This window comes from Mauremys mutica, chromosome 2 (assembly GCF_020497125.1).
Source record: "Mauremys mutica isolate MM-2020 ecotype Southern chromosome 2, ASM2049712v1, whole genome shotgun sequence".
Taxonomy (NCBI): Eukaryota; Metazoa; Chordata; order Testudines; family Geoemydidae; genus Mauremys; species Mauremys mutica.
Genome location: NC_059073.1, coordinates 19,269,769 through 19,284,931, shown reverse-complemented (window position 1 = coordinate 19,284,931; position 15,163 = coordinate 19,269,769). Strand labels below are relative to the sequence as shown.

Sequence of the window (15,163 nt, the reverse complement as noted above, 5' to 3'; positions counted from 1 at the left end):
AGGATTTCTGTTGAAACTTTTGAAAATCAGTTGACAGACATTTATTGTGTTAGGTATTATTCAGCCCTCATTGCTGTAGTATCTGAGGTCCAGATCCACAAAGGTCCTTAAGCTTGTAACTTCCATTGATTCAATATTAAATAAACCCACCTTTGACCACATTTGCCTCTCCAACTACTGCCTCGTCTCACTTACAAATCTCTGCTCAATGAATGCACTATCTGCAATCATTGTCTGGAGTTCCTCTCCTCCTCTTCCATTCTAGCCCTTCTCCATTTCAGCTTCTGCCCCTTACCCTCCATTGAAATTACTTTTGCCAAAGTCTCTAATGAATGCTTCCTAGCCAAAACTCAGAACCATTACTCCATCCTCATCATCCTTTGACACTGTCAGCCTCCTTCGATACTCTCAACCATGCTCTTCTTGAAATCTTGTTCTCTCTTGGCTTCAATGACTCTGGCCTTGCCTGGTTCTTATGTCCTATGTCTCTAGTTGCTCGCTGAACATGTCTTTTGGAGGACCCTCCTCATCCTCTCTCCAACTTTCTGTGGGAATTCCACGGGGCTCTGTCATTAGTCCCCTTCTCTTCTCCCTCTACACCCTATCTCTGTGTAATCTCATTTGCATACACAAATTCAGCTGTCATCTCTAGTGGTGTCTCCCAGGGATCTGCACTGGAACCAGTGCTGTTCATAATATTCATAAATGATCTGGGAAAGGGGGTAAAAAGTGAGGTTGCAAAATTTGAAGATGATACAAAGTTACTCAAGATACTTAAGTTCGAAGCAGAGTGTGAAGAGTTACCAAGGTGATCTCACTAAACTGAATGACTGGGCAACAAAATGGCAGATGAAATTCAATGTTGATAAATGCAAAGTAATGAACATTGGAAAACATAATTCCAACTAAGCATACACAATGATAGAATCTAAATTAGCTGTTGCCACTCAAGAAAGAGATCTTGGAGTTATGGATAGTTCTCTGAAAACAGCTGATCAATGTGCAGTGGGAGTGAAAAAAGCCAACAGAATATTAGGAACCATTATGAAATGGATAGATAATAAGACAGAAAATATCATAATGCCACTTTATAAATCCCTGGTACGCCCATACCTTGAATACAGTTCTGGTCATCCCATCACAAAAAAGATGATATATTAGAATTGGAAAAGGTACAGAAAAGGACAACAAAAATGATTACGGGTATGGAACAGCTTCCATATGAGGAGAAATTAAAAAGACTGGGACTTTTCAGCTTGGAAAAGGGATGACTAAGAGGGGATATGATAGAGGCCTACAAAATCATGAATGGTGTGGAGAAAGTGAAATAGGAAGTGTTATTTACTCCTTCCCATAACACAAGAAGCAGGGGTCACGCAATGAAATTAATAGGCAGCATGTTTAAAACAAACAAAAAGAAGTACTTCTTCACACAACACACAGTCAATCTGCGGAACTCGTTGCCAGGGGATGTTGGGAAGGCCAAAAGCATAACTGGGTTAAAAAAAAGAACTAGATACACTCATGGAGGATAGGTCCATCAATGGCTATTAGCAAAGATGATCAGGGATGCAACCACATTCTCTGGGTCTCCCTAGCCTCTGATTGCCAGAAGCTAGGAGTGGATGACAGGGGGTGGATCACTAAATGATTGCCTGTTCTGTTCGTTCCCTCCAAAGAACCTAGCGTTGGCCACTGTTCAGAGACAGGATACTGGGCTAGATGGACCACTGGTCTGACCCTATACGGTTGTTCTTATGTTCTTTCGCTGATCTACCTCTCTACTCCAGACCTGTCCTTCTTTCCAAATAAAAATCTTGGCTTGTCTCGCTAACCTCTCCTAGTGGATATGTAGCTGTCAGCTCATACTCAACATGGCTAAAACAGAACTCTTAATCTTCTCTCCCAGATCCTCCCTGCTACATCCTTTCTTGATCACTGTGAACAGCGCTACTCAGACCCATAATCTGAGCATAATCTTTGATTTAAACATCTCTCTAGGTCTTTACATCCAGGCTATGTCTAATACTGATTCTTTGTGCATAATATCTGTAAGATGCAACTTCTCCTGCCCATCCACACACCTAAAACTCCCATTCAGGCTCTCATCCTCTCACATCTCAGTTACTGCAATATCTTTTTCTCTGCCCTCGAGAAATGCAACCTTGCCTTGCTGATATCCATTCATAATGCAGCTGCAAAGATCATTTTCCTAGCTCACCATTTTGACCATGTCATTCCATAGCTGCCGACTCCGTGGGTGCTCTGGGGCTGGAGCACCCACAGGGAAAAATTGGTGGGTGCTCTGCATCCACCAGCAGCCAAGCTCCCCGCCCTGCTTTCCTACCCCAGCTCACCTCCGCCTCCTCCCCTGAGCGCGCCGCATCCCCGCTTCTCCTCCCAGCACTTGCTGCTGCAAAACAGCTGTTTCACGGCATAAAAAGCTGAGGGAGGGAGGGAGGGAGGGAGGAGGAGCGGGAACGCGCGCGTGCTCAGGGGAGTAGGCAGGGAAGAGGCAGGGCTGGGGCGGGGATTTGGGGAAGGAGTCCAATAGGGACAGGGAGGGGATGGAGTTGGGGTGGGGACTTTGGGGAAGGGGTTGGAATGGGGGCAGGGCAGGGGTGGAGTTGGGGCAAAGGGGGGTGGTCGAGCACCCACCAACACCAGGAGAAGTTGGTGCCTATGTGTCATTCCTTTCTTTGCATCTCTCCCTGGGCCCCTCTTCTCTATTGTATAAAACAAACATAAGCTGCTTCTTTTCACACTCAGGGCCTATCCCCACCCTACCAATCATTCAATCATACACTATGAGTCCCTACTGAAATGTCGACTCTCACCTCCAATCAGCCCCACGATGCCAGCCTCTATCAGCAACTTGGTAAATTTTCACACAAGCACCGTTGTGCTTTCTCATGCGCTGTCCCTCGTGTTTGGGAGGAGCTCCCTGAAAACGTCTGCAAAACCAATGCATTATCGTCCTCGAAATCCCTCCTTACAACTCTCCTTTGTTGCAATGCCTACAAAAAATTTGACAACTGTTAGTCTGCTGATATGCTGAGACAACAACTTTGTCACTTTTTCTTGATAGTTCCCCATCTGTTTGTATCTATCTATTGTCTCTTGGTTTTATACTTAGACTGTGAGGTCTTTGGGGGCAGGGACTGTCATTTTGTTTGGTTTATGTACAGCAGCTAGCATAATGGGGTCCTTATCCATGATTAGGGCTCCTAGGTGCTCTATTACAAATAATAATAAAAGCGTATCTCATTCTCTCCCCATTTAAACTTATATGGTCTAGACTTCCAGTTCTAGTCTGTCAGCCTTTGTGTAGGTCCTTGCCTACATTTTTAAAAATGAGATAACATTTAATTATTTATACTACGTTTTGCTGGTTTTTACTTCACTATGGTTTAACAGCGATGGATTATCTTGGTCCTGGGAACACATAATGATAAATATGACTAAACCACCACTGTACAGCCAGTGAGACTGGGGGAATAATCAGGCCCAATGTGCATGAGATGATGCAATACAGGAAGAAATCCATTTACTTCCAAATCATTTATGGATAAATAATGACTGGCCGTGTGTGTGTGTGTGTGTGTGTTCGGAAAATTGAGAGGAAGATGGTACAGTAACCTCTACATCAGGGATCTCAAAGTCCCGGCCCATGGGCCATCTGCGGCCCAAGAACCTCCCCACTGCAGCTCACGGAGGAGAGGTGCATGCAGGCACGCTGCGGCAATGTTCACTACAGGCACCGCCCCACACAGTTCCCATTGGCTGGGGGAAAGACTTCACTTTTCAGCCCTGGAGGCACCATCATTAGTTGCCGGTCGGAGTCAGCCATGGAGGCAGCATCACTTTTTCCACAATGAATATAAACAAGTCAAAATACCGACCACAACTCTCTGATGCCCCCCTTGCTGCAATCCTGAAGGGTTCAACTGCTCAGTCACTGAGGCCGAACATCAACAAACTGACCGAACTGAAGCATTGCCAGGCGTCTGGGAAACACTAAAAACTCTCTGGCAGGCAAAGAATTGTATAAAGTTGAATGACGGTTTTATTATTTCTAAGGAATTCAAAATAAAAAATACAACATAAACATTTTCTTTTCTGGACACCATCTTCAGTGACATTATTGGCCCGCTGGGAGGATTTGAGGACTGGCCCTGACCCTAAGTAAATTGAGTTTGAGACCCCTGCTCTACATCCTAACTAGTGAACCCACTACCCACCCTCTGTAAGGACCAGACAGTCAGCTCTCCTCAAGTCCCCACTCCGAGCCCACTCACACAGGAGGAATCCAGAATACAGCCACAGTGGTCTGAATTTGAGGCTCTATGGCCAGTCAATACACAGTGCTCCTCATTTCAAGGGGGGGTAGGTAACTAATTAGATTGGTGGCCCGGGGGCAGTGCACCTGTGCACCTGCTGGTGGCCAAACTCAAGCTGCACAGCTCTGTGAAATGCTCAGCATGCTCCACGCAGCACCCAAAATTGTCTGACTGCATTTACTCTGTACCGGCCAAGCGCTTCTGATCACCATCACACAAGCACTCCATTGCTACTGCCATCTCCTCCCTCTGCTCACCTCTGGTTGGGAAGCCAGACTTTGGCCCTCATTGTGATTCAGCTGGGATTACAGCAATCTTGGTGAGTTTACTTTGGTGTCTTGCTTCACACACTGTAGACTTCAGACCTCTGAGCAGAGCATGGTATTGGTAAAGCAGCATGTACAAAAAAGAACCAGGAGGGGTCTGTCCAAAACTTAGAAATGCACTGCTCATGCTAAACACTGCCCTTTAAAAACATCAGTAGAAAAGTTTTGGGTAAACAGGAATGTAGAAGTGAGATTACAGCTTCAAACCTGGCATAGTTTTGAAAGCGAACAGCTGGTCTTCAGTGAGTGTTCCGACAAAGAGGAATGGTCAGGTTACCTTGAGGCTTATTTTTACAATTCATTAACCAACAAAAAGTTGTTTGCTAATGACAGGCTTGTTCCTGAGGGAATCCACATCAGAAACAAACAGATGAGCAGACATCTTGTGTCCTAAAATAGATTCAGTGATGCAATGGCCTAACTTCTGAGACTACAGACAATAGAAAATTTTGTAGGTCAATTGATATTTTAGTATATACTTTACAATATAATTGTAATAAAGGAAACACTTAATATGCAACTTTACTTCAAATTTGTTTAGGAAATAAGATTTTTTTCTGCTTTCTATTCTTATCAGCCCAACAGAACCAACATAGCTCTGTGAGAGCAAACAGGAAGTTTTTCTGTGCAATGCATCAACAGAATTATTATTATTTTTTAATGAAAGCTTTGATTCTATTGCACAAGTTCTGGAGCAAGAGATAGTTTCGTGGCAAATTCCAGAGCCACAGAATAACCCCATTTTATAGAACAAAAACCATGCCTTACCTTATCCATCATACGCCATCTATATTTCCAGTATGGAAACAGATCATCATCTCCATCTGCACTCTACATATTGAATGGTGAATGACTCTGCCATCTGCATGCTACTCAGCCTAAGACCTGAGAGTAAGCTGTGTTCTACCTAGCTCACGCATCAACAATAGAGATTCTACAACATGAACCGTTTTGATGTATGAGCCAGAAAAATCCAACCCTCTCATTAGAGACAGATATGTCTGAATGCACAGAGAGGATACAGGAGGTTTACTGAACAAGAAAGTGCTATTTTTATGCCTTAATTTTTAGATTAGAGCAGATTAAGGAGATTTAATGGTTGAGGGGGTTACATTACACAAATCTAAGGCTGGAAAAAAATCAAGTCAATTAAGGGCTGAAATGGAAAAATCCTAAAGGAGATTGCAATAGATTATATGGTGTGCAAATTCAATGCTGGTTAAAGCCAAGGGACTGACACCACCAATAATTTGGCTCAATGTCTTTGTGATCCTTATATTTCTCTTTCAACTAATAGTGTACAGAGCACAAGTATGAAACTCCTTTTCTTACATCCTGTATCCATTTCGAACTATAACTGAGGGAAAAAATATCAATTTACATCTAACAAACCAAGATGACTGGACAGTCTCTCAGATCCTCATTGATAAACAGAAATTTGAGAAAGACCATCCAGCCATAAATTATCTTAAGTCTATGGAACACTGGGAAAGCACTTTATGGAGGTTAGAATGCAATTTTTTTTATCAGAACCTATTTATCAGGCAACATTTACTTTCCAAACTCTGAGCTTTTTGCATGATCAAGGACTTTATACTATCAAAATTGTGATCATTATTTGTACATTATGATGTACTGACATCCTGGGCTACTAGAAAAGTGTGTACGAGTGCAAAGAGGGCATGTGAGTGGGTCGGTTTGCTCCTGAATTTTCTCTACGGAGAGGCAGGGGAGCTCTCTTTGTTGAGGTTGACCATAAATCAGTGGGTTTCCTGCAGGCAGTGGAATTTCACGAGTCATCAGGTTATAATACCACCATGAGTCTATCTACTATTTTGATGACTGTGCTGGCTGTACAGCTATAACAAACTATGTATGCAATACCCAGGCCCAGTGGCAAAAATTAGGATGTTGAGGTTTAACAAAACATATCCAGATGATATGCTAAAAACTACTCTGCTTCTGTTATGGTTGTGACTGTGATAGTATAATTCCAGAAAAAAGAACAGGAGTACTTGTGGCACCTTAGAGACTAATAAATTTATTTGAGCATAAGCTTTCGTGGGCTACAGCCCACTTCATCGGATGCATAGAATGGAACACACAGACAGAAGATATTTATACACACAGAGAACATGAAAAGGTGGAAGTACCCATACCAACTGGAAGAGGCCAATCAATTGAGATGAGCTATCATCAGCAGGAGAAAAAAACCTTTGAAGTGATAATTGAGATGACCCATAGAAAGTGTGAGGAGAACTTAACATAGGGAAATAGATTCAATTTGTGTAATGACCCAACCATTCCCAGTCTCTGTTTAAACCTAAGTTAATTGTATCTAATTTGCATATTAATTCAAGTTCAGCAGTCTCTCTTTGGAGTCTGTTTTTGAAGTTTTTTGTTTGCAAAATTGCCACCTTCAAGTCTGTCACTGAGTGGTTAGAGAGGTTGAAGTGTTCTCCCACTGGTTTTTGAATGAAGTTGCATCTTACAGATATTATGCATAGAGACTGTCCGGTTTGGCCAATGTACATTGTACCAAATGTACATTGGCCAAACCGGACAGTCTCTACACAAAAGAATAAATGGACACAAATCTGACATCAGGAATCATAACATTCAAAGAAGTGAGCTGTAGCCCACGAAAGCTTATGCTGAAATAAAGTTGTTAGTCTCTAAGGTGCCACAAGTACTCCTGTTCTTTTTGCGGATACAGACTTACACGGCTGCTACTCTGAAACCTATAATTCCAGAGTTTACATGAGAGGAAAATGTACTACAATTATCTAATAAGAATGTAATTAATTAACATTTGTCCCTGTGGATTAGACAAGCAATCATTACTTAAAAGGTGAGATTCATATAAGTATATATTGTGTAATTCGAAGCCAAATTTTGCCCTTGGCTGAGAGGCTCACATTGATTTTAGTAGAAGCTGCCAACATGCATTCCATGTACAGAATTTGACTTCAATGAAAGCTGCATCCACAAATCTGAGAGCAGAATCTAGTTTTTTTATCACCATTAACCATGAAAATAAATCAATGCTTTCCTGAGAACTGGAAAGCCTCATATGAATTTATCGTTTACTGTCCTTTTAGGTAAGGACGTGCTGTACATTCAGAAGCTCAAAGCAAAACTTTTGTTACAAGCTATAGGATCAAGAAATTCACTTCATCTTCTGATGGTATTAGGGGAGCTATGCAAACCCAGTTGCTATTTTAAGGAAATATGTATATCACTTTAAAGGATTTCTTTGAAGGTTCAGTTGTGAGTGCAGCTAATCTTTTAATTTTCAATCTTAAAGATGAAAGCAGCATCTAAACACAAACCTTCTTTGATTTCTTCTGATTTTGTTTAATTTGCTCGCAGTATCTCATTTTGAAAGGAGCAAGAGCCATTTTCATTTGTTTTTGCACTGCTTTGGAGAAGAAGCAATTTCAGGTTTTAGTGCAAGAGGAAGCAAGTTCCAGTTTATATGGAGCAAATCATTAGGGTTTCTTTTACACAGCAACATTCTTTATTTTAGGAGATAATTAGTGACAAGCTTATATAGATCCTTCTAGGTCCTCAATTTATACTCTTTTTTGGAGCTTTTAAAGTAGAGGAGATCTGCTGTGATAAATAAAGTGGTGGGGTAGCTCCCTTTGACAGACACTGAGCCAACCAGTTAGCTGTAAAATCCCTCTTGGTAGCGGTTCTCTGCTTGCTTTACCTGTAAAGGGTTAACAAGCCCACAGGTAAAATAAAAGGAGCGGGCACCTGACCAAAAGAGCCAATGGGAAGGCTAGAACTTTTAAAAATGGGAAAGAAACTTTCCCTTTGTCTGTTGTTCTCTGGAGAAGGAGACACAGGGCAGCAATGTTGTGTAAGGCTTGAACCAGGTGGAAAATTCATCAGATAATACTTAGAATTACTCATTTGAAACCCCCCAAATACGTAAGTAAATTAGGAATGTTTAGCTAGACGCGATCAGGTTTATTTCTTTATTTTGGCTTGTGGAACTCCTCTGTGCTAACCCCAGATGCTTTTGTTTGCTTGTAAACTTTAAGCCAAACCCCCAAGAAAGCTATTTTGGGTGCTTAATTTTTTTAATTGTTTCTTTTTAAGATCTAGCAAAAAGCCTAAGTTCCAGGTGTATTTTTTTCCTTTTTGTTTTTAATAACATTTACCTTTTTTAAGAACAGGATTGGATTTTTGGTGTCCTAAGAGGTTTGTGGACATGTTGTTTGATTAGCTTGTAGCCACCACTCATTTCCTTTGTTTTCTTTCTCAGCGCTTCCCTGGAGGGAGGGGTGAAAGGGCTTGAGGGTACCCCACGGGGAGGAATTCCCAAGTGCTCCTTCCTGGGTTCAAAGGGTTGTTTTTGTTTTTGTTTTTTTGCATTTGGGTGGTGGCAGTGTTTACCAATCCAAGGTCAGAGAGAAGCTGTAACCTTGGGAGTGTAATACAAGCCTGGAGTGGCAAGTATTAATTTTTAAAATCCTTGTGGACCCCCACCTTCTGCACTCAAGGTGCCAGAGTGAGGATTCAGCCTTGACACCTGCACATTTAAAAAAAGGTAAATGCCTGGTACAAAAGGCATATGTGCTCAATGCCTTAGCTAAAAGGCCAAGCCAGCAGTGCAGATTTATTAACTGGTTCACCACTTCATCAATGGAAATTGGATATACACCAGCCTTTGCAAACCTGAGCACATTTGCCACACACTTCAGGCAAACTCACTGGTAATGATAAACAGTTAAACAAATGTATTGACTGCAAAAGATAGATTTTAAGTGATATTAAGTGATAGGCAAAAAGTCAGTTAGTTACCAAAATAAAATAAAATATAAGCACGCAGTCTAAACTCCCAATCCTATTAGACTGGGCAACATCTAGATTAAGCAGTTTTTCTCACCCCACTGGATATTGCAGTCCTTAATATACAGGTTTGTCCCTTAAACCTGGGCTAATCTCCTCTGCTGGAGTCTTGTCTTCTTCTCAGTGTCTTTGTTGCTTGCAGCATAGATGGGGGCAGGAGAAAGGCCCCACATGTGGCCACTGTGTTCTGTTTTATAACCTCAGTCCCATGTGCTTGGGGAGTACAAGTCCAGGCGTGTCTGGGGGCATTGCTTAGTCTCCAGGCCAGGTTGAGCAATTCCCCTGGTGTGGCCGCATGCAGATGAGTTATTGAATTGTAGGTCCCTGGCTGAACAATGGTTATTGATGGGTTGTTTGACACTCCATCCAAGTCTTGGTTACTTTCCTTGCTGTTGCCTCTGGGGAGCTAATATCTGGCTGATTCCCCAACTTACAGCATGTTTTAGTGACAACCAAACAACACAATTCTCATAACTTCATATGCATTAATGATATACATATATGGATAGAGAAATAACTTTCAGAGATCATAACCTTTCCCTGATAACCTTGCAAGGCATGCTTTATATGTAAGATCATGATTATATGAGGAATATGGGGGTTACGGGATGCTCCCCCAAGGTGTAGAATGTCACAGTTACTGAAACATGTTGTGAATCTGGGAAACGCCCAGAGAGTAGCCCCTCAGAGAGGACAAAAAACTGCAAACACCGGCCTCACATGCCCAACCTCACGTACACAAAAGCTGCAAGCAATAATTTACAATTCATAATGAAGGATGGTCAGCAGCTCACATATACTCTGGGTATTGCCTAAACCCATGACACAGCATGGATTTTTCCAGCACCTGGAGAAAGGTATAAATGAGGGACAGTGACATCACCATAGGGTCTCTCTCTCTTCCCCCATCTTGACACCTGGAAGCAAGATTGTTTGTAAGGCAGAGAAGTTTCCTTGAACTGGGGCGAAGGGATGCTTTCTAGTCAGTATAAACTGAACTGAAAGTGTCTGCAATGTTCAGTAGGGTGAGAGAAACTGGTTGATTCAAATCTTGCTTAGCCTGATAAAGTTTAGGATGTAGAATGCATGTTTGCTTTATTTCTTATGTAACCAACCCTGATCTTTATGCCTACCACTTATAATCATGTAAAATCTATCTGTCTCTAGTTAATAAACTTGCGTTGATGTTTAGACAATTTCACTGGTTTAGATTAAAGTACTTGCGAGGGTCTGCTTGGATTACAGAAGCTGGTGCATGTCCACTACCCTTTGAAGGAGTGGTGAACTAATTAATGAGCTTGCATGGATCAAGAAGGTCTTAAGCCATGTAAGATGCACTGGGGTGCAAGACTGGGGCTGGGGGGATTTGCTGGTCTCTCCTTGTATGTAGTTCATGAGTGGCTTGGCAGAGCATTCATGTAACTTTGCTGGGTGTGCCTCTGCATGCTGATGGCTGAGTGAACAGATCCTGGAGGGGTTTGCTGTTCACTAGCACAGCAGTGTAGGAGACAGCCAGGACAGGAAAGTTAAAAGGGGCACAATGGTTCCACAGTCCAGATTGCACCCTGGAGCATGTCAAAAACATCCCCTCCATAAACTTATCAAGTGCAGTCTTGAAGCCAGTTAGAGTTTTTTTGCCCACACAGCTCTTCTTGGAAGATGTTCCAGAACTTCACTCCTCTGATGGTTAGAAACCTTTGTCTAATTTAAAGCCTAAACTTGTTGGCCCGTTTATATCTATTTGTTCTTGTGTCAACATTGGAGCTTAACTTAAATAATTCCTCTCCCTCCCTGGTATTTATCCCTTTGATGTATTTGTAGAGAGCAATCATATCTCCCGTCAGTCTTCTTTTTGTTAGGCTAAACAAGCCAGGCTCTCTGAGTCTCCTCTCATAAGGTAGGTTTTCCATTTCTCTGATCCTCCTAGTAGCCCTTCTCTGCACCTGGTTCCAGATTGAATTCATATTTCCTAAACAGGGGAGACCAGACCTGCACACAATATTCTAGATGAGGTCTCACCAGTGCCTTTTAATGGTACTAACACTTCCCTGTCTCTATTGAAACTATCTTGCCTGATGGGTGAATGTGGTATGGCATGGGGGATTAATGAGAAAGGCCCTGGCAACCTTTCCTCAGCCCCAGAATGTAGGGACATCAGGGAATATGTTTCATAACCAACTGATGGACTTTCTTTGCTGCTGCTCTGCACAAGAGAAAAGAAAGTGGAAGAACACTTAGGGACTTCTAAGCACCCTGTGGCTCTGCCTATGTAATCAAATGATCTTATTACTGTTACCTTTCTCTTTCTTCTCATTGATTGTCACACTCATTTGACATCTCATCTGAACTTGGATTGTGGGTTTGTACAGTGCCAAATGTAATGGGACCCCAATACTGATCAGGACTTTTGAGACATTCCACTATATATATAAATAACTGGAAAACAGTTTATTAGAAGCATATTGTTCCTGATATAACAAAAGGCAGCAGCAAGATAAAGCACAAGTATAACAAAAGTCAGTTTACAGTAAGAGCTGAAATAATATTTTGTAACTTCAGAAGATGCTGCTGCAAAATTTGAGTCAAGAAAAATGCTCAGGCAAACTCTGGGTCACATGGGTAACAAACAATGGAGCCCTACAGTAACATTTCATATTAAGGGTGGAACATCTTGGTTATCTTCAAAGTCAACATAACTATTCTCAGTGTCTATAACCTTTTGTTGCTGGAAATTAATAGGTCCTTGCCCAGTTCGCTCCTTTTCTTGGATTATATTTGCCACATCAGGGAATGAATATTTGCTAGGATCCACTTCTAGTTTCTCAACTCGCTCCCTGTAACAAAGGAGAACAGACGGTTATAAATAAAACTTCATTTCAACATCACATGAAGCAACAGAAATTTGGGACTGCTTCCCAAATTCCCCAATTCCCATAGAAGTCACCATGAATTTTGAGGAGGATTAAGAAATCTCACTATTGTGAATTGATTGTTAATTCAAAAGGGAGTCTCAGGGCTTGTGTACATATATAGCACTGCAGCGGCACAGCTGCAGTGGTGAAGCTGTGCTGCTGCAGTGCTTAGTGACGACACTCTCTATGTTGAAGAGAGGGCTTCTCCCCCTAGATACTCCACCTCCCTGAGAAGTAGTAGCCATGTAGACGGGAGAAGCCTTCCCATTGACATAGCGCTGTCTCCACTGGGGGTTCTTCTTCTTCAAGTAGTGTCCCTATGGGTGCTCCATTGTAGGTGACATCCCCTCTGGGGGGGGCTGAGGCAATCGTCCAGGTAAGGGAAAATCATGATCCCTTGCAAGCATAAGTGGGGGACCACTATTGAGAGAACTTTGGAAAATACTCTCGGGGCTGAAGATAACCTGAAGGGGAGTACCCTGTACTGGTATTGATTTTGTCCCAAGGTGAATCTGAGAAATCGTCTGTGAGTTAATAAGACTGAGATGTGAAAATACACGTCCTGTAGGTTGAGGGCCGAAAACCAGTCTCCTTGTTCCAATGCTGGAATGATCGTTGCTAAAGTGACCATCTTGAATTCCTAAGCTTTGACAAATTCGTTGAGAGTGCTAAGGTCTAATATGGGTCTCCAGCCCTCCTCCTTCCTGGGTATTAGAGAAGAACTCTTTGCCTCATAGCTGTTGAGGTACTGGTTCTATCGTTCTAACTGGAGGAGAGTTTACCTCTTGACATAGTAAACTCTCGTGAAAAGGCTCCCTGAAGAGGGATGGGGAATGGTGTTGTGGAGGATGCAGGGAGGTAAAATGGATAGAGTATCCATGGTTAATGATCTCTAGGAGCCATCGGTCTGATGTTATATGCTCCCACGTGCTGTAGAACACTGACAGACAGTGGTCAAATGGGTGGGTAATGATGGCCAGTTATAGCAGTTGTGGGGAGTGGTCTATCAGCACCTCAACCAACACGTCAAAATTAGTGTTTAGATGTGGAAGACTGGGACAAGGAAGATTACTGACCAGACAGTTTACGTCTGGAGAATTTAGTTCTCTTTTTTTCCGTAGATCCCCAGTGAATGGCGAGTGGCCTGAGAATCCTTCAAAGTATGAAGAGAGACATCAGTTTTCTCTGCAAAGAGCTTACTGCCCTCAAAGGGAAGAAGATCTTCGACGGTTGCCTGCACCTCCTTTGGGCAACCTGACAGGTGGAGCCAAGAGGCATGTCACATCACCACTGCCATGGAGGTGGCTCTGGCTTCAATATCAGCCATGTTGAGGGCAGACTGTAGCATTTGTCTTTGCTACTAGCTTCCCTTCTTGGATGATGGCCTTAAATTGTTCACGATGTGTCTCAGGCAGCTGCTCAATAAAGTTGTTCTATTTCGAGTAAGTCATGTAATGGTATTTCACATAAGTACTTGGTAGTTGACGATTTGAAACTGAAACGTGGCCAAGGAGTATGCCCTCCTGCCAAACAGGTCCAGATGCTTCCAGCACCTATCATAGGGAGTGGACCTCATGTGGTGTTAATGGCCATGAGAATTGACAGCATCCGCCATGATGGAGTTGGGTGGAGGGTGGGAGAAGAGAAACCCCTGTTTCTCTCACCGGGACATAGTACTTTTCATCTGCTCGCTTGTAAGTCAGTGTGACTGATGCTGGGGACTGCCATATTATCTCGCAGGGTCAAGATGGGCTTCATTCATAGGGAGGGCTACTTCTGAAGAGGAAGATGAGTGGAGGATGTCCAGGAGCTTGTGGTGCATGTCCTTGACTTACTCCAGAGTCAGCCACTCTCTTTGTTAGGTCCTGCAACAGGCAAAAGTCATCCACCAGGGATGGTAGAAGTGGCATGACAGCCTCATCTGGGGAAGAGGAGGATATAGTTTTTGGGTTTGCCTCCTCCTGAACATCGCCCTTACACTTCTCCAAGATTCCTTCTAGGGACTCTAAAGCCCTGGTTGCCAGGTTCCTTGGAGTGTTTGCTCCTGTCTTTTTCCTTAGGTGCCATTGACTTGGTGCCTGTGTCCATTGGGTTTGTGGGTACCATAGTCCACTGGATACCTGCCACCATAGTCTTCCTTGAGCCGTGGGTACCAGGCTTGGCCTGTCTTGGTGCTGATGGTACTGAGAATATAGAACATGCTGGGGATTGATTACAGCTAGCTCGCGGCGGGGACTTCCCACTACTTTTTGACGTGAGAAGGGTCAGCGTCTGATTTCTTCACCCCATGAGGGCTGTGGGGAAGACTCGTGGCTGCATGAAAACTCTTGGCATGGGTCCAGAGAAAGTCTGAGAGCTGCCTCCATGAATATAATCTTCTGTCTCAGCTCTCTGTCCTTGCGAGACCAAGGTCTATGCTGCTGGCAGAGAGTGCACTTTTGAGGAATGTGTCCTTACATAAGAACATAAGAAAGGCCGTACCGGGTCAGACCAAAGGTCCATCCAGCCCAGTATCTGTCTACCGACAGTGGCCAATGCCAGGTGCCCCCGAGGGAGCGAACCCAACAGGCAACGATCAAGTGATCTCTCTCCTGCCATCCATCTCCATCCTCTGACGAACAGAGGCTAGGGACACCATTCTTACCCATCCTGGCTAATAGCCATTTATGGACTTAGCCACCATGTCCTTCTCTGAGGGCAGGTCTACACTAAGGGGTCGAAC

The 15,163-nt window shown here is 43.1% G+C and overlaps 1 protein-coding gene across 3 annotated transcripts in view; it reads right to left on the bottom strand.

Annotated features, from left to right (window-relative positions):
* Nucleotides 1–11,973: 11,973 nt before the first annotated feature.
* DNAAF11 (dynein axonemal assembly factor 11) overlaps nt 11,974–15,163 on the bottom strand; it is a 51,228-nt gene continuing 48,038 nt past the window's right edge. For 2 of the 3 annotated variants that reach the window (XM_045007696.1, XM_045007693.1), the window contains one exon: nt 11,974–12,363. In XM_045007696.1, coding sequence (XP_044863631.1) covers nt 12,180–12,363 — 184 coding nt within the window. In that variant the 3' untranslated portion in view covers nt 11,974–12,179. The remainder of the gene's footprint in view (nt 12,364–15,163) is intronic. The other variant, XM_045007695.1, reaches the window with a different exon arrangement.